We start from the raw sequence: 20,587 nt of genomic DNA, 5'->3' as shown, positions 1-20,587 counted from the left end.
GGCTGCCATAAAGATGCCTGTCTAAAAATAAACAAGAAAACATGATTATTAGTTGCATATTTATGCTTAATTTTGTATGAAGCAAAAATAATGTTCTCTTCCAGTGTAACATTTCCGTGCCATTTTGTCATACAATTTAGAAGAGTTTCTTTTAAATCAGGCATCACGGCAAACACTATCTTTTATGCGCTTTGGGTAGGGACATTACAACGACTTTGTGGTTACGTCGTTTCATTTCAAATTCCTGATTTTCTCGTTTCTCTTTCGTACACAGAACTAACTGGTCGTTTAAAATCCAACTGAATGATTGTTTAAGAGGATAGACTTCAGGAAAACGACACTTGATAGTTTGAAAGAGAGAAGAGGAAGTCGATTGAGGGTGCGGTTCGCTCAACCCGCATTACGATTTTGAGACACAAATGGAGTCAAAGTCAAGTGTACAGCTTCTCGTCGTGCTGCAGCTGGCGCTTCTCGGCGGTTTTGTATCCGCTACTACAACGAAAAGGTACTTTGCCGTTAGCAGCGACATTTCCCTGAGTCCGACGTACGACGGTGCCATCAACAGGGTGATATGGTACCACCAGAGCAACATGGTCGTGGACTGGGATGGTGATACCACCACATATTTCTCTCAATTCAAAGACAGGGCCACCCTAAACTACAGCACGGCTCAACTTACGATTAGACAAGTGGACGGGACTTATGCTGGAATATACGATGTGGAGATAAACCAACGAAAAAATGAAGAAAACTATGATGTCAGCGTTATAGAACGAGTGTTAGAAGCTACCGTCCAGCAGGAAACTTTAGTGTGCAGGAAGGGCGACACCAGCTGCAACTTTACATGTAAAGCCAAAGTTGAAGGGGCACAGCCTGTCACCTATTCGTGGAAGGGAGATGATGGACCCTGGGGAAAGGAGCTTGGCGACAAGACTGCAACCTTGTCAAACGAGGAATTAAAAAATCCCCAAAAAATCTTCTGTCGTGTGAAAAACCCCGTCAGTGAAGCAGTGAGTGAGCCTGTCAATAATGCAATGTACGACGGCAAAATTCTTACAATAGTAGGCGCAACAGTTGGCGTTTTGATTTGTGTTATTACTGTTGCTAGTGCTGCTATTGTGTATTGGAAAAGAAAAGCTCGCAGGGACAAGGCCAGGGATGAAGAGAGAGGTCCTGCCACACGGTCTCCTGAACACAGCACGGAATTGCTAACTGCTAAGACAGCAGAATCTGAGAAGCCCGGGCCTACTGGAGATGGTGAAAATGGAAATACACAATGATCATCTTGCATCTCCTTGGCCATGTTAAGTTATATTATAACATGAAATGAAATGTTTGACATAAAAAAACAAATTATGTGGGAATTAGAATTAAGATCAAGCTAAGTAAATCCATGTCATCCAACCTAAACATTCTAATTCTAATTTTTAATGATGAAATTTGAGGACTGCTTGGTTTGCCAGACCTAAACTTTTAAGTAATATGTATCATCTGACACAGAACTTGGATATCTGAATGTCATGTCAGCTGTAAATTTAATCATCATAGTGTTTTGAACCCCATGCTGTTTTTATTTTTCAAAAAGTGATTTAATTGCAAAGGTTTAAGGACAGTCTCAATCTAAACAGATCCTGGCAGAAAATAACAGATGTTATGTTGTTTTGTTGTGAGAATGGGATATTTGTGCATGCAATAGGTTTGTTACTTACTTCCAGTGCTGAATGAATCCTTTGACTATGTAAATTGCACTTATTTTTTTCATAACATTGATTTTTTTTAAGTAGCTCAGTTTGTCAGACAATATTCATTCAATGACATCATGTAAATTAGCTATAAATTGACAAATATTACATTTTCGGGAGTGTTATTAAAACGAGCTACTCAATTTTTTTACTTTGCACATCATAATCTCCCCCAGACTGTGTGGTGCAACAGCTGTATGTCAGTCAGTTTTTATGTGTGAATCTTTGGCTAAGATTATGGCTGTCATTTTAAGGTCTGTAGTGCTTTGATATTTCTAGAATAAATGTGTAGTGCCTTTGTTACAAACAACACTGTGCTGCTTGCAACACAAATCAGAATTGTTCTGACTAATTATAAAAAAACTATACCATACACATATAGTAAGAACACCATTTTTGACAAGTGATATTGTTGTGCATCTCTGAGTAGTTCTACCTGGTCCATTAATACAGATTGAAACACAAATGTGTTATCTTTTTTTGTCACTGGGGCAAAATGTTGGTAAATATGCCTCTTTTATTATGTTATTTGAATAAAAGCAGAATGTTATTTTCCCGTTTTTTTTTTTTTTCAGGAACTTAAAAAAAGTTAATACTTTCCATTGCCTTTTGTAGTTCACTCATATCTCACACACAGTCTGTGGAGACCATGTTTCATCCTTCTTAAAAGAAGTCAGAGTGTTCTTATATAGAGACGTCTAAAGCAGTTTCAGGCAGTACTGAGGAAAATTTGTAATGTACATTGCTCAATATACCACATCTGTGTTGTGAGTTGGCAATATTGAAACAAAAGGATGGCCCTCTGAATGTAGTAAAATCAGACTGTTTCAGTGTGATGTCTTTTGTGCAGCCAAAATGCATGTGAAAAGAACAACTTCAATTTCTCAAATATATCTTGTATTAAAAACTGGACAGTTTGTTGAAGATTTGGACTCTAGCTTTTGGTTGCCTTGTAATAATGTATATATATACACATATATATTTTTAAATTGCTGAATGTGCACATGAAGTGCTTGTTGCCATGTTTGTGATGAAATGACTCATGTCATATCAATTCCCTTTATTGTGTTTTATGTATTTGATCACATTTATTTGCTTATTTTCTATAAAGAGTCCCACATCACTTGACTAATACAACTCTTCAACCCTATATGCTTTTGCATTGTGTGACTGTATTTCTAATACAGAGTAAAAGGTAGACTTTTTGTTTAGCAATATTTCTATGAGTTTTACTGTACACGTGAACCATTGTGGTGACAAAGGGGATAAAAACCCGAGGCCTGTGAGCCAAATCCAGCCCATGTTATGTTGGCCACTAGAGCATGGTGGGTAACTCAGGATTTTACTTCTGTAATTCCAATTCTTATCAAGTGTACAGTTTGCATTAACAGCATTTTTATTTTGAGACATTCCACATTTAACAAGATTCTAATTTTGCTTGATGTTAGTATTTTAAATGTTCTTTTTTTTTCATTCAAATGAGGATAATGATGTCTAGTGCAGTCTGCTCACATGTCTTCTTTTTGCCCTAAGTATTTACCTCATATCTCCCTAATACAGTCTGTGAGAGCCACCCTGTTAAGGGCGTCAACCACGTTTCCTGCTTCTTCATCAAAAAAAAATCATAGTGTTTTTATATAGAAAAGTCTGAAGCAGTTTCAGGAAATGCATTCTATCTTATTTTTATGTTAATTTAACACATTCTAATGAGACAACCACTCATTAGTGATGGTGCCCATGTCTGCTGCATCTTAAAAGAAGTTGCAGTGTTTTTAAATAGAGAAGTCTAAAGAAAGAAAGATAGCTAGATAGATAGATAGACAGATAGACAAGTAGATAGGGAAAGTTTCACTTAAATGTTTTTTTTTTACATGAACCAAACATTTTTCTTAAACACGAACAACCTAAATGACTCTTTTGGGAAATGAATAGCTTTAGAACATTTTTGATTATGTAGTTTATAATGACAGATCAGCAATTTTCTTGTGAATTTATTTCATTAAAAAAAATCTGCTATTCAGCTATGAGTTCAATTTTTATTCAACGTGCACATTGAGGGCTTGTTCTTGTGTTTATGATAAAAAAAAAAAGGATCATACTTCCACTAACTATTGAGTTATGTATTTGATCCAATGCCCATGCTGCTTTCGCATCCATATGTTTGATAAGGTATAGGTGATCTATACTGTATGGTGTTTCAAATCTGTATGCAGACTGCTGTGGTGACAAAGAAAATAAGCCTAAATTAAAGAAAAACACGTAAAGATTTTAAACACACTGTATGTTTGTATTTAATGCCCAACACGACTCAATGTAATCTAAACTGGAAGAGCTTTCTAACTAATAACAATAATAATATACTTGTAATGATGGTTTAATAATAGCGGTAATATAAAATTATCATTATTATTTTTAAAAATGTACCTGAGTATTAAAGATCAGAAGACCAACGTAGTGCGCATGCGCGAAAGAAGCGTAGGCTGAACAGGAAGTGAAAATGGACGGGTCCACGAAAATGTACACGTCCGCGGCTATTTCTTATCACAGCGCTGGAGACTTTTATCCACGAAAGTTCGGACCCAAGCCAGACGTGGTTCCGCGTGGAGTAATGGACAAGGAAGCGGGCACAGCGGGCAAACCGGACATGGTGTCTGTGGACGTGATTAACATCAACGATTCAGGTTTGTTATGCTAACAGGCTAACGACTAACAACACGTACCCATAGAGTACCAACATAAGCTATTCTGCTGAGACTTTCGAGCAAACGTTATGGTTTTTCGTTTGTCCGTGTACTGTCTGCCTGATTTTTGTCCCGAACCGATTTTTGACGATCAAAGTCAATTCTTAGAACTTTAGTTGTATACCTATTTTTTTTAATTTTTGCATTAAAATCCTGTTTTATTGTCTTTTTTGTTGTACAGTCTATCTCTTTATTACTACCATTACGTCTAAACCAACCCACATCAAATAAGAATCTAAAGAGGTTATACATTTGTTACTATAAAGTCTGTTAACGGCTTTCAGTTACCCAGGTCGTTTTATCCAAAGCTGTTTAGAAATAGGCATTTGGACTGTTCTCGACACTACGGTAGTCCAGGTTAAACTGCTACGATGCAAGTGCAGTCCAACACTGGTCAACCCTTAAGTCTAAGGCTACTGGCTCTGAAGGCCACGCAGATGGTAAGCAATGTTCCTTTTGACATTTTTGTAATAAAGTAACATCTAACTTGTTTTTCCCTATTCACAGACATCCCTTTGCACAGGAAGAAGCACGAATGTGACACATACGTCTTGGTGAGAGTCTGCATGAATTACCCTGAGATTGAATATATTTAGCCTATTTTCTGTTTCTGTTTTATTGGTGTGGTGGTTTAAGATACTGACAATGATCGAACATAACGTTTTTGCGAAATTAAATAGTCCCATAAAACACTTGGGAATAGAATTACTCCAAAAGATTAATTCATACAGCTTGTATGAAAGGAGGACCCTGGTTACCATGAAATATCTTTACTTAACTAATGTACTCTGAAGATAGCTGGGATCTTTGTTGTTTTGCATGAATATGGTTGCCTTTTTGTCCAACAACAACTCATACAAGTTCCACCAATTTGGTGTCATCTCACGTTTAGTTTGGTGTTGCTTTTCTCTATTATAATATCTATTGTGTAGGGGTGGTTTTCTGACACTGACAATGTACATATTTTTAACACAGTCTTAACACATGAAATAATTGTGGTCAGATGATGAGTTCTTCGGCAATGTCGATGTAATACACAAATACTCCACAGGGTGGTGGTGGTGTACATAGTCTAGACTAGCGTTCTGTCTAAACTATCATAGATGAAATAAACCTGGATTTCCACTCAGTTGTGGAACACGACATCTGACAATGGATTTTTTTCATATATATTAGGGAACCATCCATCCTTTCAGGAAGACGCACAGATCCATTTTTGGAAAACTTCTACAGGAATTCCGACTGGTTTCCTCAGACAGACGGGTAAGAGAAACCTCCTCTGTGTTTTTTGCTCAACTCTTAATCAGAGTTCCTAATCTCATTATGGGTGAGCTGTCTGGTGTTACTCTGTAGTAATCCTATTTGCTCAGATACTCAAGTGTGTTCTTTGGTGAGACTTGAGATCATGATGTTCAAGAGCTTAAAGACCTGTGACATATCTATCTCTTTGAACCATCCCTTCATGGCACAAAATGAAGAATGAATTACATCGTAATTAACCTTATTTCGTGACAAATTTCAGTTTGTCATAAAAGTTCTTCAAAAAGGTTACATCAAGTGCTTGATGACAATTTTACTTTTTTCAAAAAGAGGTTGACAACTGGAAAACAACACTTATCTTTTGGTAAAAAGGCAAGGGGCCAGTCTCAACATCAGCCAAAACAACGAAAATCGCTTAGGACTATGATATCTCCAGACTCATTGGACTACTTCATATTGCTGTTAGTTAGATTTAAAAATTAGATTTTGTCCTTTTTTCTAGGAATGTTCTGGTATTTTATTAAAGTACATTTTGTACATTTTTTGTAAAGTACATTGTGAAACAAGCAATCACATTTCCTGTCATAAAAATGACAGGAAGAATACATTACAACAAATCTACCACACCGGTAAATTTAGTAAGAAGGGGGCAGCAGAGAATAAGTATTAACTGATTTGCCCTCTTGGCACTGTGTGTGTCTGTGTGTGTGTGTGTGTGTGTGTGTGTGTGAGAGAGTTAGGGGGTTGTTTGGGGTTGAGTGCTGTCTCTCTGTTGGCACACATGCTTATGTGCACGCTCACACACACACACACACACACAGTCAGGCTGTCACCAGACGCTGCAGTCCTGTCATAACACAGAACGCCACAGTAATGGTAGAATTCACAGCACTGCAAGCTCACCACAGCGTTGCATGAGTCTGACATAAAGTGACAGCCAGCACATAGTCTCACACACACACACACACACACACACACTGCACACTGCACACTGCACACTGTACACTGGGAAAATTTCGACTCTGTGTTTTATGTGTCTTTGCTTCATTAAAAATTGAGCTAGATCTCCATTCAGGCTAGTGTGATGAGGAGGAACATAAGAGCTAAACATGGGACTCTAGATAAAAGCCAACACTCCTCTGTTCTTACAAAAGATACCTCTGCTCAAAAAAGTATATATAGAACAATTTTCCATTTTGTGCTTAAAACAAATACCAGTGAATAGGTTTAAAAGTAATGTATTAAAATAAACTGAAGTTTTGAATATCATAACACCCCAAGTGCCCCCTGCAGGTAGAACCAGGCATTGACTCAGAGACTGGCTCAGTAAAACCAAGGCTGTTGTCAAGGACACCGAAAATGAATTTAGCTTCTTGAAAAGACTCAGCAGATAAACCTGCTTTCAGTCATTTTAGAATCTCCTAATGGTCATTCTACTGTTAGTCATACTCATTCAAAAGGTTCCACTCGCTTTCGCAAATCAATGTCCACAGAGAAAGACCAAAAGGCTTGAAAGCCTATATACAGATTTGCCTCACTGACACCAACAGACCACGTGAAACAGCATGGAACGCCACCCTGTGACCAAAGACTGTAGAACAGCTTTCATCACATGAATGTATTAAACTGTTTTTATTGTATTTAACATTCTTTTTGTCGGTTGCCTTTCAGTCCTGGAGGATTCTGCTGTTCGGATCATTAAACCTGCTCTGTACAGGCTGTCTGCTGATGTGGTGCAGCTCCACCAACAGCATGGGTACATACACACACACACACACACACACACACACACACTTTGGGCTGTGGTGTTAGGTTGCTAGCAAACAGGAAGTGCAGGACAGGGATATTGAACAAATATTGGAAGGTGACACAGTTGTCATTTTGAGGAGCATGCATAAACTGTTTGAAAATTTGCTGTCACTGAACCGGCAGTTAACGGATGCAGAAGACCAGTCAGTAGCAATCGGTTGTCGCAAACAACCTACAAATGTTAAGAGTCAGTTCAGTTAGCCAACAGTCACTTCACTGAGTAAACACTAATTACTCTGTAAAGAGTCGACTCTGCCTTTCTTGTAGTGGTCACTTAAAGTAACAACACAATGTGAACATTCCACGCCTCCAGTTCCTGCCTTTAAACTAAATGAAGCATAAAACGCGTAACACACAGTGTACACACAGACACACACACTTCGTGTCCTTATGAACTCTGTGTGTTGGTCTAATATCATGTTCTCAAGTGACTGCGTTATATGGAACACACTGTACAAGACTAGAAATACACACACAGACACCGACACACACTGTGGCCCCATTAGCTCATGGCTCAAGGCTTAACATCCATGTAAATGTGTATGCACACAGCCTTTCATGTTCTGCCTTTGGCTGTCAGGATGTTTGCAAACACACACACACACAGTCTATCTCACACACAAACACACACACACACGTGTACGCCCCACTGAGCACATCCAGGCAGTTTAAGCCAGGCTCGACCTGTGAATGTTAGGAAAGAGGAAATTGTAATCAGTGTGTGGATTACCCAGAGTCAGTTTGACAACATGAGGAGAGATCATGGTTTGATTGGTCACAACTGTTAACATCCTTTCTGCAAAACAAAAGTCATTTATGTTTTTCATACTGTATTTAAGAAGCTACAGGAGGCAGTCCGACTCTGATTATCATTATCACAAGCTGAACGTGGATGCCAGAGGAGACGCCACGAAAAACACATTTTCCTTCTTAAGAATTAATTCAATCTACTGACACCTTCAGAATCTGTTCACTGATTGGCCCCTGTGTAATGTTTGTATGAGTTTTTTTCAAAAAACCGCTCACGTTTCGTCGACCCAGAAGCCACTTGGCACTTGAGCTAGCTCTAAGCTGTAGGGGGCGCTCGGAGCACAGTCCGTGCTGATAATGTTGTTCATTCAATCGTTCTGTGTGTGTGTTTTAAAGTGCTGTTTAGGCAGATGTTGTTGCACTGTAGCAGAAACATAATCTGTTGATGAGTCTTCAGAAGTGTGTGTGTGTGCGCACATATCAAATTGTGCAGTGCACAACAGGATCAGTTTTCAGCTTTGTACAAAGTAAAGACATCAGCTTTTTGTCCCAATGGACCAAATACACACACACACACAAATAGGGATCTTCTCTGTTACTTTTTGTGCATCTTCGTTTTTTTTTTCGTCTTCGGAAAGAAATGATCAAATACTTCTTTTAATTTAAATTGCAGTAAGGCTACTTAAACTCATTAAAACCAGACCGAAGTAGAAACTTTGAAAGGAGGGCTAATGTGAATGTGCAACTGATCTTTGACGTCTGTTGATGCTAACAATTTTCATTTGTCAGTTTTTATTGTGAAACCAGATACAGGAGTCTATGCGAAAGTCACGAGAGAGAGCAAACGCAGTCACAGTAGTATTAAAAAATACCGTTCTCACACTAAATCCCACATCGGCCCTCATACTAGTTCATACAGCATCCGTCCGCAGTAGTTACAGGGCAGTGAATACACTTTTATGAGACTTTTTAATGCGGGATTCGCTGCAGGTAGTAAAACTGTGTTGAGCTCAGTTATACTGAAATTAGTTGTACACCAATAGCATGGATGAGCAGATTCTTCTATATATATAGTATTGAATACCACAGATTTAATACTCCAAAGATGAGGTACCTAAAAAGTTGCTGGTCGGCATTGCCTTACCATAATAACAAAGAAGTGCTTTTCCAAACTATACCACACCACAAAGAAGAAACCAAAAAGTCTGTTAATGTGTTATATGGGTGATACTGTGTGTGTGTCTGAGTGTGTGTGTGTTTGGTCTGCTCCTCAACAGACAACATTAAATATTCATCCTCGTCCTCAGATTTCTCCTCACTCATCTGTCTATCCACCGCTTCACTTCTGTCCTCTCTTCTTCTTTACAGCCTTATTTCTTCCTTATTGTGTTTTTTGGTGTCCCTTGATAGCCCTCTGATTTATTGTCTTCTTTCGTTTCCCTCCTCTGGACTTTTTGTTTTTATAAATTCACATCCATTCCTTTTATATCCTTTCTTCTTTGCTTTCTTCCTTCCTCAATCTTTCTCTCTTCCTCCATCGATCAGTCCCGAAAAACAAACACAGGGATTTTAATACATAGTTCTGTTCTGGGCGTTGAGTTCAGGCCCATTGGGACGTCTCGCTCTCTCTCTCTCTCTCTCTCTCTCTCTCTCTCTCTCTCTCTCTCTCCGTTTCTCAGTGTGTTTGTGTGTGCCCGCGTGTATGTGTGTGCATCTATTACAGATGAAAACAGTTTGATGTGTTTGGTTTGCATCTCGTCCTCTGGGTGTCGGTGTTTATAAGTAGGACATTAATAAAGTAATTGAACTGTGTGTGTGTGCACGCGTGCGTGTGTCTTGTGGTCTGTATGAAAACTGATCCAACCACAGTGAATGATCAGTGCTGAGGTTCAGTAACTTCATCTCAGCTATTGATCCAGACTGTTCCAGACTCAGTGATGATGTCAGCTTTTGTTTTAATATTCTGTTTAATAACACGATTCCCACCAAAGCCCATAGAGAAAATCAGTGATTTTCTATGACTGTACATGTACGTTTGGAACACCCACTGCCTCCAGCAGTAGGTTTAAATGTGTTTAAGTGCTTAATTCAGATTTATCACAGTGACACAGAGTGAGACGAAAACAAGATGTTCTTCCACCTGAAAAACTGCTCCTTAATAGTCATCCAGTGCAATCACTATAACTGAAATTCAAAACCCAGTCTAAATTGTGCCCGAACAGAATTTACATTTGTAGAAAACTCTAATACCATCTCAAAATATTAAATATTAAAATCAAGCAAAATAAGAATATTGTTACTCGTAAAATGTAGAATGTGTCAAAATAAAAATGGAATCGGGAGTAAAATTGGGGGAAGTTACCCACCATTTATTCTCTCTCTCTCTCTCTCTCTCTCTCTGACCGTTTCTCTCTCTGGATTACGTTGTGTCAGGTTGACAAACATGGACGCTGCTGCTGGGGAAACAAAATGTTCCTCTGAGCGTAAAGCTGCTTAAATCTGCCTCATACCCCCACACTGTGATTACACACACACACACACTCACGGATTGTCAGTTAGTATTTAATCCAGCTCACTACTCTCTTTATTTGACTGACTGACTGATTTTTACCTGCTGGCTGTCTTCCTTCTGTGTCCTTCTATCCATTCAAACCCAAATAAAAACAAGATTAGGGCAAACAGAGACTTGCAGATTAAGAGTGCACCTTCCTGTTACTGTTAGTTCTCCAATAGTTACCCCTGAATAGTACTCAGTACAACTAACAAACCTAGTCCAGAATTATTAAAAAACAAAGTTGTTTTTTGAAGTCTATAATCCAGCAGTGAAGTGATGGTAAATCCCAGAAATAAGTGATGCTTTAGTTTTTGATTGTCTTTTTTTTCAGCTTTAACAGCGTACACGTACCTGACCATCTTCCACCTCTTCAGGTGAGGCTCTCATTATTCTTGTTACTGTTTTACCATAATACATTAAGTTGATTTGACGTTTGTCAGTCACGCTGGTGTTCATTCAATATAAAGTTATTAGTAAATTATTTAGCTGTTAATCTTTGAACGAGTGATAAAGGAACACACCTCTGTGTGTGGAATCTTTATCAATCCTTCTTTTTTGACTTTTGCCTGTTCTTCTCTCTTCCTCCAGTCTGATCACATGTCTAATCAGCTCGTGGGTCCACATGAAGAAACCAAGTCAGATGTACACTTTTGGGTGAGTGTACTGCACTATAGCCAAGCTCTACAAGAGAAGTGCTTAGAAACAGGCAAACTGACCGTTTTATATTATATGCAATGATATTACATATTATTTTATAAGACTGATCTTTATTGAAATCTATATTTATCAATATAACTTTTTTAGTTGTATTCTATATTGCATATAGAAATATGTATTTATATATTGTCCAGCATTATTTTGCAGCAATTTCTGTTGTGGAAATAGAGATGTAGTCTCACGCTGGCTGCTGCTGTCGTGGAAATAATAAATAACACCCTGCTGTCAATTTAATGTTTCTGAAACAGTATCAAGATTTCCACTTAAAGTGTGTTTGATTATTTATGTATATACACACACACACACACAAGTCCATTTGCATCGTGTGGGTTTATTTTCAGGTGACCTCTGACTCAGAGGTGTGACTGGGTGATGTTCCATTGAGTGAATCTGCTCTTCCGCTTCACTGGCATCCTATACTGTTGTGTGTATGGATGTGTGTGTGCCCACTCTATCTGAACTGTAACTGTCCGTCCCCATGGATAGTTGATTTTTTTTTATGTTGGATTCAGAAATGTTGATATGAAGTTACAGTATGTCACACAGAAGTCCTGAACCTAGGATTTTTAATCTAGTAAGAACTTTAAGTCCATCACAGACTCACACCCACACACCCAAACCAGAAGAATCGTTGTCTGACGGTCGGCGGCAGTTTCTGTTAAAATAAGTTAAAAGCATCTTCATCTTCAGTGTTAAACCACGGTGCTCATCTCCGCTTTAACCTAATTGATGGGCCACTGTACAGTTAGACGCTCAGATAATCAGATATCTAACACTCATCTTTGAGTGCATAAACCCAGCAGAGTGCTCACTGAGACGAAGCTGCTCATCAGACTGAGGCAGAATTGACCTCATGACCTCACGGTGTCCTTACTTTGAGGTCGCAGGGTCAGCAACAGCTAACAACATATGACCCCCCCCCCCAACAGGTTGAGGGAACTCATTTGGTTAAAGTTCATCTGTTAGAGAATTGATCTGTGTACAGACTTAGTTATTGCTGTCACAATTATATATTTATTCAGAAAAAGTAATTCTCATATTCAGATTTATTTTAATAATCAAGATTTTCATTAAACTGGCAAAGTCATTGTTTAAAAGGACCTTTGGATTGTTTACCTTCTTTGCCCATTATGCCTTTTGTGTTAATAATATCCATCACAATGTTGTTGTGTTGTTGAATGCAGTTTTGATATAATGTAAAGCTTAATTGCGTTGCAAACCAAACAAAAATTCTGTGTTTTACGTACAAAAGGCTTCGCGATGAAGTGAAGTGATGATGTTGATGCAAAAATACGATGCTTACAAGTACATGTGTCATATATTCAGTGACAATCTCGTGTCTCTGGTTTTCGTAACATTAGCCACCTAATGTGGATTCAACGCAACGATGTTATTGACGCTTTCCTTTCCTTTCTTTGTCCAGGTTTGAGAGACTGGAGGTTGTGGCTGTTTTTGCCTCCACTGTCCTGGTCCAGCTGGGAGCCTTGTTCATCCTGAAGGAGAGGTGTGTATTTCATGTGCGCGCGCTGTGAAACTGATAGCGACGAATGACAGTGAGGAGCAGCAGGAAGGAAACGCACTGTGTGTTTTTGTTTTCTGTTTCGCTGTTTACACTGTGTCTCCTTCCATTTGTGTCTATCAATTTCTGTGTGTGTATGTGTGTGTGTGTGTGTGTGTGTGTGTGTGTGTGTGTGTGTGTGTGTGTGTCTCGGCCTTTCACATTCACAAACAGTCACACATATACACACGTTGTGTTTTGTGTTTTCTGAGAACGTAACATTCATATAATCGATTTCCTAATCTGACCCTTATTCTAATCCTCACTCTTGAACCTTGAACATCAGCAGCCCCAGCTCACCACTGTACATTGACTCATCTGATTTTGTTGATTTGTTTGTTTTGTTTATTTTTACCTTCAGCGTGGAACGCTTTGTGGAGCAGCCTGAGGTGCACACGTGAGTACAAACACACACACTTCCATAGCTGTATTGGGCAAAACTGTGATGCTACTCACAAGTACATTATTGGACACACAAAAGAATTAGACCCAAATACTTCAAACTGCTGTGAGGACTGAGGCTGTGGAACACACCGTCTTTATCTATTTTAATTAAAAATACAATTTATTCTATGTTTTTTGCTGTAAAAAGAATTAAGTGACTAGGACGTCAAGGTATGTTTGTGCTTTTTTGTGAGCACATGACTTAGAGGTGCTTGCTGGTCACTTCTTCTAAAGAAGAATTACAAATATTATCACTCTTGTAACAAATGCAGACATAGTTAGCAAGTGATATTGAAAAATCCATAAAGAGAAAAGCTGGAGGTTCCCATATCTTCAGCCATGACACTGTGCAGTTGTGCTGTACTCCTCTGACCTGTTATATTCCTTGCAGTGGTCGCCTGTTGGTCGGAACCTTTGTGGCTTTCTTCTTCAACCTCCTGACACTGCTGTCGGTCAGGAACAAACCGTTTTCTTACGTCTCTGAAGGTACGCTCCGTTTCTGTTTCATTCTGCTCCTCCTGCTACGTTAGTCGGGGTCAGTTTAGGTTCTGCAGCTTTAATAATCTACAAAGGTCACAACCTGTAGACTGGAAGTGAAAAACAAAGATGGCATCACCGGCTGCTCCTACTGTAATGTTGACTATTTGACAAAGTAGTAACACAGGGGTCATGCAGTGAACTGTGGGACAGAGGACAGAACTATTTTCGGACACTTTGTTGCTGTTGCTTTTGCCGTTGCTCCTCTCGTTTCTCCTTTATTCTTTTCATCTCCTCTCTGACTCAGTAGGCACCGACTGTGGGCGTGTGCACTCATGCGTTCACAGCAGCCTCAACATCACTTAACATCTGACATTTTAGGATGCAACTCACACACACACACACACACTGACAGACACACACAGTGGATTCAGGGAGATATAAAGTGTGTTACATAACAAAGTTCCAGACAGTGGTGATGTTGTGAGCCAGGACACACACGCATAAATAAGTCACTACACTAAAATGTTTGTTTAGACAGAGGCACTGTGCGGAAAAACAAACACGCATGCACGCACCCTCTGTCTCTGAGGTGAATGAATTTCATCCTGGCTCTCTTGGTGTCACTGTCAAGGTGTAAGCAGTCCATACAGTGGTTAACAGTGGTTAACTAAAGACAGAGTTAAGCTACTTTACTCAAAGGAAAGCGATGCTGGTTTACATCTACAATGACATAAACAAGTTCACACGGACACTGAAGCTGCTGTTCTGCTGCCTCGTGTGGCCATTTAGTGTCATCAAAGTATGTACAAATAAAGGATTTCAATTACAGAGAAATAAAAGTGGAAAAATGAATGAGTAAGATGAACAAATTCAAAAGCAGACGTAGGTTTTATAAGGGTACTGGTTAATGTTTAGTTGGCTACCAGATTTTTTTTAATGTCATTTCAAGAGCCCAATTCTGTGGATGGGATGGGGCAGTCACAATACCTTCCAAAGATGATAGTTATGGAAGAAAGTTGTAAATATTGTGTGCACAAAAATCTAACTTCCCCTCTTTCTGTACCTGCTTTCTTTCTCCAGCTGCGAGCAGTAGTTGGCTTCAAGAACATGTGGCCGATCTCAGTCGCAGGTAAAGTCGCCATTTAGGCGATCATAAAGTACTTTATCACTAATCTAAGCAGGTTTGTGTTTAATCAAGGTAATTGGGTCAAATGTTGTCATGAAGAGGTGGTGTAGATTCACCGGCTGTTTTCATACATGTTTCCATTTGATAACATTCAGTCGGTGTCTACAGTGTATATGTGCACACACACACGGATGCCACATAAGTTCAACTGCTCCTCATGTGCACTATTAATGTTGTAATTACCTGAGGTCACAGGGTCACAGTCTAGTTCCTGCGGCAGAAACTGATTTGGTTTATTGATTTTAGTTTCTGAGAAACAGCTACGAGATCAGTTTTCTGCAGTACAGTAAAAGAACACACACACACACACGTAGACTTCCCCATTTCTTCTTAATGATCAGTCCGAAGGTCAGTAAACTGTCCAACAGCAATGAAGACACCTCTCAAATATGTGTCAATCTTAGTGTCATTGGAATGCGCTGTCTTTTTTAGTGGAACTGAAGATGTGTGGGTGGAGCGAAGAACAAGGGTGCAAGTTTAAACCAAAACTCTGTAAAGAAAGACCGTCGGTTACAGCTACTGTTGCTGAAAGGGAGAAGCACTAACCAATCCAGGCCATAGATTTTTCATATTCATTAAATCACACGTAGTAACAGCATAATAAAAATAAATCAACATCAGATCCAGACTCAGAGTGTGCAGCTATCTGCCACTGTTACAGGAATGATGGAGAAAAAAACAACAACCTTAGCAACATGAGTGGGAGAAAAGCAGATGGAAAGACAAGCATTTAAAGTGAGTGGCAGAAAAGCAGATGGAAAGACAAGCATTTGTTTGAGGGACACTTGGGGAGAACAGCTACATTTACTGCTTCACCCAATGGTAGCTAAGGAATACGATTTAACTGTTGAACTGATATGCTAGCGTCATTACAGAGCTTTGCATTCACACAAAATCCACCAAAGGTGGAGTAGGCATTAGAAATAGACCTAGTTTAGTTGATGATTTGTAACTGGAGCTGGATGTAGAACCAGTGTCAAATCACTAATTAGTTTCTTTAAATGTGATGAGTGTTTGTGAAGCAAGTGGAAGGAAGAACGTGTACACCGTTGGCACGGACGTCCTTCTCTCGGAGAGTTAACGCGGATCAAGTGGATAGAGCCTGCAGTGTTTGCACACATACACGCACTCTCAGACAAACACACTCAGACAGCAGGTTACTCAGGGCCACAGCCTGCAGAGCCGTGCAGCAGCACTGAGCTGTGATTGGCCGAAAACAGGACGTCCCAGCCTAGTTTCCTTTGTGTGTGTGTGTTGGTGGGGGGGTTACAGTCTATCCTCGTTTAACCTCTTTTGGGTCTGGGTTATATAAAGTCAGCTGCTCGGTTGTCCTCACCGACCTTACAACTATGTTTGTGTGTGTTCCTGTATGTATACGCAGTAAAGGGAAGATATTTTTATCAAGACCATTGATTGGGGCAAAAAAAAAAAGAGTCTAAGCATCTTTGTTCGGGTTTTGCTTCATATTTTTAGCCCGGTCTCTCACTAGGAGACTGACTTTCCTTTATTAGACGTCCTGCCACAACAACAGTCAGTGCACAGAATGCTGTCCTTATGCATCTCTCTTTGTTTTACAAGGGCTACAAGGTCAGAAGGTGGTAGGGGGATTTAAACCTGAGCCTGCAGCATAGAAGGCTAACATTCTACCATATCTGGCTTCATTTTGTCTTTCACTCTCTTCTTCAAAAAGAAAAAATGTATTCCCTTTAAGTCATCCAACTTTTTAAAGAAATACATCCATCTATCCATTTTCTAATACTTCTCTAATCGTTTGCGAGGTGGCAGGGTGGGGGTGGGCTGCGGCCAATCATAGCTATCAACAGATGAGGGCGGACTACACCCTGGACAGTTCACCAGTCTGTCACAAGGCCCAAAAATAGTGACCATAAGAAAGTCCTTATTCCAACAATGAAGACGGCTCTGTTTACATTTGCCGGTGCTACGCCATAGTTTTTTTTAACATTTTTGCCCTTCATTCTGGCTCTCAAGCATGGTTTTGTCAGATAATTGTAGACAATACTGAGCTCAACAGCACTTTTCCACGTGCTCTTTATTACTGTTTGCTGTGACTAACGCCACACTACTTGTGGTAAAAATCCTGGTTACTTTCTGCACCTGGTTATGACCTAGACTAGGTTAGACTCAGATAGACCAATTTAAGGCAGACACTGGCATCTGCTTCAGCCATGTCCACTGAGGACACGTGACTCCCCTGAACTACCTCGAAGAAGCCCAACAAACATGGCCAACCCCGGTGCCAGGTCACGAGTGTGGAGCCAACAGACAATCAAGTGATGCTGTAATCCCATCAGTCTGTGTATGTGGATTAACACAAAAAGTCTAAAAATGTCACATTATATTATTGCAGTGACTGAGATTAAAGCAGAACTGGATTTAGTTCTTTACTGGGGAATAGATGGGAACATTGCCCCATGTTCAAGTATCCTGCCAGGCCAGGTGACTGTATTGGATGTTAATTCCTTATCAGAGGGATAAATCTTACATTTATTAAGCAGTGGATGAAAGAGCTGAAGCGTTAACAAAACTCAAACTACCTGCATCACGTGACAAGGACGTTTGAAGGAAATGTGTTTAAGCCCCCTGACCACCACAGTCCAGCACACACTGTCATAGCCTTTATAAACACTACTTTATCAACTGCTCATTAAGCCCCATTGTGCTAATGATGATGATGTTGTTGTACAGTCTCTTTCTGACTCATGTTCTCACTGACATCCACAGCCTGTAGTCACATGATCAGAGCCGTGACCGATCACAGCTTGTACTGTATGAATTAGTTCAGGGTTTCTGATTTGGAACATCAAGAGGTGGTCCGACACTTCTTCAAAATTCAGTCAGACTCAAATTATAGCCTCTCTGTTACCATTGTTTAACCCAAAATAATAAATGTCCTGGGGTTAGCACACAGTTTTAGTGGCGCTGTGGACAGGGGACCTGCAGCCGCTTCTCAAAAAAATCCCAGCAAAACACTGGTGTTTTCATTGTCTGTGATCCACTACAACTTTTTATTGATGAGTAAAAATTAGCCCCGTGCTAGACACGATAAAGGAACAGGAATTCACTGTTGTGAAAGGTAACACTAACCCTGCTTGAGTTGATCATTAAAAAGCAGCTGTAATTGTGAATTTCTTTTTTAATGTGTGTGTGTGTGTGTCCAGTGTGTGTGGCATTGTTCCAGGTCTCAGCAGTGTCCTCCTTCCTCGGATGAACCCATTTGTTCTAATCAACGTGGCTGGAGCGATGTCACTGTGCATCACCTACATGCTCATTGAGATGAAGTAAGGAAAAGGGGGGATTTTTTTTAATTTACTCTAGAAAACACCCTCTGTGGATAATAGATAAAGTATTGCAGAACTGACTAAGGACACTGAACGTCCCTTACTCTGCTCTTTTGTGTTTCCAGTAATTATAATGGTGTGGACACAGCGTCTGCAGTCGCCATCGCTCTCATGATTTTTGGCACTATGTATCCCATGAGTGTTTACAGCGGCAAAGTTTTGCTGCAGGTAAAAAAAAAACTATTGTGACTTTTTCTGAAACAGTTTGTTTGTTTTTATTTGTTCTTGAGTAAGAGTCTGATCTGATTGATGCTCTTTTTGCGAACTCAAATCAGACAACACCCTCCCACGTGATTGGTCAGCTAGATAAGTTGCTCAGAGAGGTGAGTGTTGTTGCTTAATTCGCTAACAATTTATACAAACCCTTTAAAATCACCAAAAATGGAAAAATATTCTGTCATATGTACTGTATATTTTTCCATGAATATTATTTTAATTTGAATGAACATCTGTGATTGGCTGATTTTTTTTTTCACCATTTTCGTCTTTTGGATCAGGTGTCGACTCTGGAAGGAGTGTTAGAGGTCCGCAATGAACATTTCTGGACAGTCGGCTTTGGGTCTCTGGTACGTTTGACGTCCGAAATCTGAACTGTGATGTTTCAAAGTTTCAGCTGGGAGCACTAACCATTTACAGTCTGATAAAATTCAATTCACATTCATTTTTATACTTGAAAACATGGACACACATTTAAAGTTTTTACTTAGTTTATTTCACCTGTATTAAAAGTACAATGTGTCCTCCTTTGCTGGTTTAACCTCACCTGTCTTCTAGGCTGGCTCCGCCCATGTTCGCATTCGTCGTGATGCTAACGAACAGTTGGTCCTGGCTCATGTCACAAACCGCCTGCTGCCCCTCGTGTCCACACTGACGGTTCAGATCTTTAAAGACGATTGGACCCGTCCGCTCCTCACTGGGTCCCTCCAATCGTCCCCTAACCCTCATATGGGCGTGTCTGAAGGTTTTGCGCCACCGCCTCTTCTGCCTATGCCATCAGGAGCAGAGCCTGACCCGTTGACATCCACGCCGTCCAAGCCCAGCAGCCCTCCTCCGGAGTTCTCCTTTAACACTCCAGGACGGAACCTTCAGTCCGTGATCATTCCCTCTGTCGGACACAACCACCACAGACCGTACACAGGTATGGGCCTGGGGTATCCTGCCTCCACCTACAGCACAATGCTTAACCCTGGCCTGGTGCGACCCGGCAGTGGTCTGGGGGCGGGTTATGGACTAGGTGTGGGCGTGCCTTCTTCATCCGCAAACTATAGAACTGGCTTGGGCGGGTCGGCGGCACCACTGCAGTATGGAGCTCACAATCTTCCGTCTACACAACACAGACAATACAAACCTTAACAAACCCAAGTCAGACCCCTAACTTATTAGGTTTCTTTACCTGTGTTTTAATTTTTTTTTTCCGTTCATTTAGCATTCTCTCTTTTTTTATTATTTGTGCTTTAAATTCTGAGTCTGCTCACAGCCCCACTGTGAGGTTGGGACTGGACACTGCGTTCCTTCTAAACCCTAACTCTGAGTAAATTCTGTGGTAAACACCAAACCACAGACAGGTTTCAGATGGACATGGTCTTCCAGTTACAAAAGTGTTGTTTAAGAACCACCAGGGGGCAGCGCTGCTGGTTTGGAGTGTGTGGTATAAGGGTGTTTTTAGTACGTGGCCTCAGTCTGTATATTATTACATTTATTGGAAATTAGTCGTGAGATCAGGACAAACATGAGTGGACACCATGTGTCCTGCTTCAAGCTTGATCATCCATTCGTGAACCTACTCTTGTCCATGAACCTTTTGTTTGACTGGGCTCCGGTTTAATTCCTTAATTTGGGATCAAAGGACTTGTTCATAATCTGGGACTGTTTTTATATGACGATTATTTTTTTGACATACTTTCAGTCAACTGTCAAAACATTAAAAAATATATAGTGAAACTTTTCTAAACTACTGTTACATTTGCATATAAACATATTCTTTTTT

At 40.0% G+C, this 20,587-nt stretch overlaps 2 protein-coding genes across 10 annotated transcripts in view; both read left to right on the top strand.

Annotated features, from left to right (window-relative positions):
• The first annotated feature begins 177 nt into the window (after positions 1 to 177).
• On the top strand, positions 178 to 3,763 carry LOC103387666 (uncharacterized). Its single transcript, XM_017037253.2, has one exon. It carries the CDS (start codon positions 420 to 422, stop codon positions 1,278 to 1,280), a length of 861 nt encoding a protein of 286 aa, XP_016892742.1. The 5' UTR covers positions 178 to 419; the 3' UTR covers positions 1,281 to 3,763.
• A 407-nt stretch (positions 3,764 to 4,170) lies between these two features.
• Positions 4,171 to 20,587, top strand: part of slc30a6 (solute carrier family 30 member 6) — a 28,700-nt gene continuing 12,283 nt past the window's right edge. For 5 of the 9 annotated variants that reach the window (XR_003051293.1, XR_003051292.1, XR_003051291.1 and 2 more), the window contains exons 1-15: positions 4,172 to 4,423; positions 4,991 to 5,037; positions 5,660 to 5,746; positions 7,415 to 7,499; positions 11,188 to 11,230; positions 11,445 to 11,510; positions 12,997 to 13,077; positions 13,493 to 13,528; positions 13,967 to 14,061; positions 15,136 to 15,184; positions 18,421 to 18,540; positions 18,666 to 18,768; positions 18,876 to 18,923; positions 19,098 to 19,166; positions 19,375 to 19,738. Coding sequence is in view for 2 of the 9 variants with exons in the window: in XM_008322417.3 (XP_008320639.1) it covers positions 4,240 to 4,423; positions 4,991 to 5,037; positions 5,660 to 5,746; positions 7,415 to 7,499; positions 11,188 to 11,230; positions 11,445 to 11,510; positions 12,997 to 13,077; positions 13,493 to 13,528; positions 13,967 to 14,061; positions 15,136 to 15,184; positions 18,421 to 18,540; positions 18,666 to 18,768; positions 18,876 to 18,923; positions 19,098 to 19,166; positions 19,375 to 19,738 (1,477 nt within the window). In the remaining 7 variants the exon portion in view is untranslated. Of the gene's footprint in view, positions 4,424 to 4,990; positions 5,038 to 5,659; positions 5,747 to 7,414; positions 7,500 to 11,187; positions 11,231 to 11,444; positions 11,511 to 12,996; positions 13,078 to 13,492; positions 13,529 to 13,966; positions 14,062 to 15,135; positions 15,185 to 18,420; positions 18,541 to 18,665; positions 18,769 to 18,875; positions 18,924 to 19,097; positions 19,167 to 19,374; positions 20,546 to 20,587 lie in introns of those variants that run through there. The other 4 variants (XR_003051288.1, XR_003051290.1, XR_003051289.1 and 1 more) reach the window with 2 other exon arrangements.

This window comes from Cynoglossus semilaevis, chromosome 12 (genome assembly GCF_000523025.1).
Source record: "Cynoglossus semilaevis isolate Cse_v1.0 chromosome 12, Cse_v1.0, whole genome shotgun sequence".
In the NCBI taxonomy this organism is placed as follows: Eukaryota; Metazoa; Chordata; class Actinopteri; order Pleuronectiformes; family Cynoglossidae; genus Cynoglossus; species Cynoglossus semilaevis.
This window is presented reverse-complemented; position numbering and strand designations above follow the sequence as displayed.

Excerpts from the sequence above, each read along its gene's own strand:
- LOC103387666 (XM_017037253.2), top strand. The coding sequence starts at position 420 with ATGGAGTCAAAGTCAAGTGTACAGCTTCTCGTCGTGCTGCAGCTGGCG.